General features: G+C 46.9%; 1 protein-coding gene across 1 annotated transcript; it reads right to left on the bottom strand.

Moving 5' to 3' along the window:
* Nucleotides 1-747: 747 nt before the first annotated feature.
* LOC124650277 (protein HEADING DATE 3A) lies at nt 748-1,730 on the bottom strand. Its single transcript, XM_047189822.1, has 3 exons — nt 1,530-1,730; nt 1,145-1,206; nt 748-1,018 (listed from the first exon to the last, which is right to left on the bottom strand). The coding sequence occupies exons 1-3, from the start codon at nt 1,728-1,730 to the stop codon at nt 748-750; spliced, it is 534 nt and encodes a 177-aa protein (XP_047045778.1).
* Nucleotides 1,731-1,966: the final 236 nt, after the last annotated feature.

Genomic DNA, 1,966 nt, shown 5'->3' with positions numbered 1-1,966 from the left:
GAACTGAAAGAGACGTTATTGTAGCTATAGCTATGTACACAGTCAGCTGATTCACGAGGCACTGAGGATCCATCGATCGATTTGATACATAACTTGATATTATTATATCTTTGTCACAATCATGACTACAGACATAGTTACCACATCGACCCAACACATGCATGTGCTTTGCTACCGCGCTATGTAACATAATTGTAGCAGTTGCCGTCATTTACATGTGTGTCTCCCATGCACACTAGTATGATTGATGGATGTTCATGCATGCAGAGGTGACTACTAGAGTTTTTTGTTGTCTGTGAACCATATATACCTGACATATGTAATATGTATGGGTCCATGGATGCAAGAGTGTACACACGGACACAGACCTGCAGCTAAATGTTCAGCATGCATGGTGTGTGTGTAGCTAGCTCCTCTAATATCATGTGTGTAGTTGCTAGCAGTTTATTGCAATATAATCGTATGCATAGAGCAGTACAAAGCGATTAAGCTAGGGTTCATCCATCGCCCTTAGCCGTTGCCACGTATATATGTATAATTGTATATGTAGCTAATAATTGTTATTATATAGGTTGTACACAATATATATATCTTTATGCGTATAAATAATGCTTGATCAATTGCGTGGCTAGCTAGCTTCTTATGACACACCATATATATGTAGTATAGTAATTATTAGTTAAGCTTAGCTAGGCACGCTGTGAATGGATCATCGATCTTGTGTAGGTCTGAGGCTTGTTGGTGGTGTCAATTATACATCCTCCTGCCGCCGGAGCCGGCCTCGCGCTGACAGTTGAAGTAGACGGCGGCGACGGGCGGGCCGAGGTTGTAGAGCTCGGCGAAGTCCCTGGTATTGAAGTTCTGGCGCCACCCGGGCGCGTACACCGTCTGCCGGCCCAGCTGCTGGAAGAGCACGAGCACGAAGCGGTGGATCCCCATGTTGGGGCGAGGGCTCTCGTAGCACATCACCTCCTGCCCGAAGGAAGCACCAGTTGTCCCAGGAATATCTGTCACCAACCTGCGCACGCATACCAGCAGCAATTGTCAGCAGTGAGATGCACTTGCACAGACACTAGTGTGGTGGCCGGCATCGAACACGTACGTCTAGTGTTTATAATCAAGGGAATTGGAGCGTTGGAATTACCAATGGAGGTATTCTCTCAGGTTGGGATCGCTTGGACTTGGCGCGTCGGGGTCTACCATCACCTGCGCATGTATACCATGATCAATAATAGTTCATAGTGCAGAGTAAACACAAACATATATATTCATACAGTGATGCAATCCTTTTTTTTCTCCAAGAAAGAAGACATATGCATATATATTTTTTCGGAAAGAGGACAAAAGATCCCGGCCTCTGCATCATTGATCGATCATATAGCACATGCATATTATACATGAAGGTGCTTGATTAATTTGCCAACACATATATGAAAGTATGTATCCAAATTACATACGATACGATACGAGGCTGCATCTTAATTAGTGTTAGATTATATTAATTAGGCAACAGTGAGTAGTACACGTACGAGTGTGTAGAAGGTCCTCATCTCATTGCCGCCGACCTCGACCCTGGGCTGGTGGGTGACCATGGAGGGCTTGAGCTCGCAGCCGTTGGACACGGCCCGGTTCCCGAATGTCACCCTGAGGTTAGTGGTGCGGACGAAGGGGTCCAGCACATCCCCCACAACCCTACCAACCACCAACGGGTCCCTATCCCTCCCGGCCATCTCGTATGGTGGAGCTAGAGGTTGACGATGACCAGGCACAGCTGAGCTAGTTAGCTAGGGTGTATATTGATCTGGAGCAGGAGCTACCTGGATGAATGATGATGCTGATGAGTTTGGAACTGCCCAACGGCCGGTGGCCACTTTATATAGGCCGCAAAAGTTGAGTAGAGGAAGGGCGCGCGTTGTCCATGTCCATGTCTAGACTATAGTTCTGCTTGCACACCCTGGGCGCTGCT

The sequence above is a fragment of the Lolium rigidum genome, chromosome 4, assembly GCF_022539505.1.
Source record: "Lolium rigidum isolate FL_2022 chromosome 4, APGP_CSIRO_Lrig_0.1, whole genome shotgun sequence".
NCBI lineage: Eukaryota > Viridiplantae > Streptophyta > Magnoliopsida > Poales > Poaceae > Lolium > Lolium rigidum.
The sequence above is the reverse complement of the archived record's forward strand: the minus strand, read 5'-3'. Positions and strand labels throughout refer to the sequence as shown.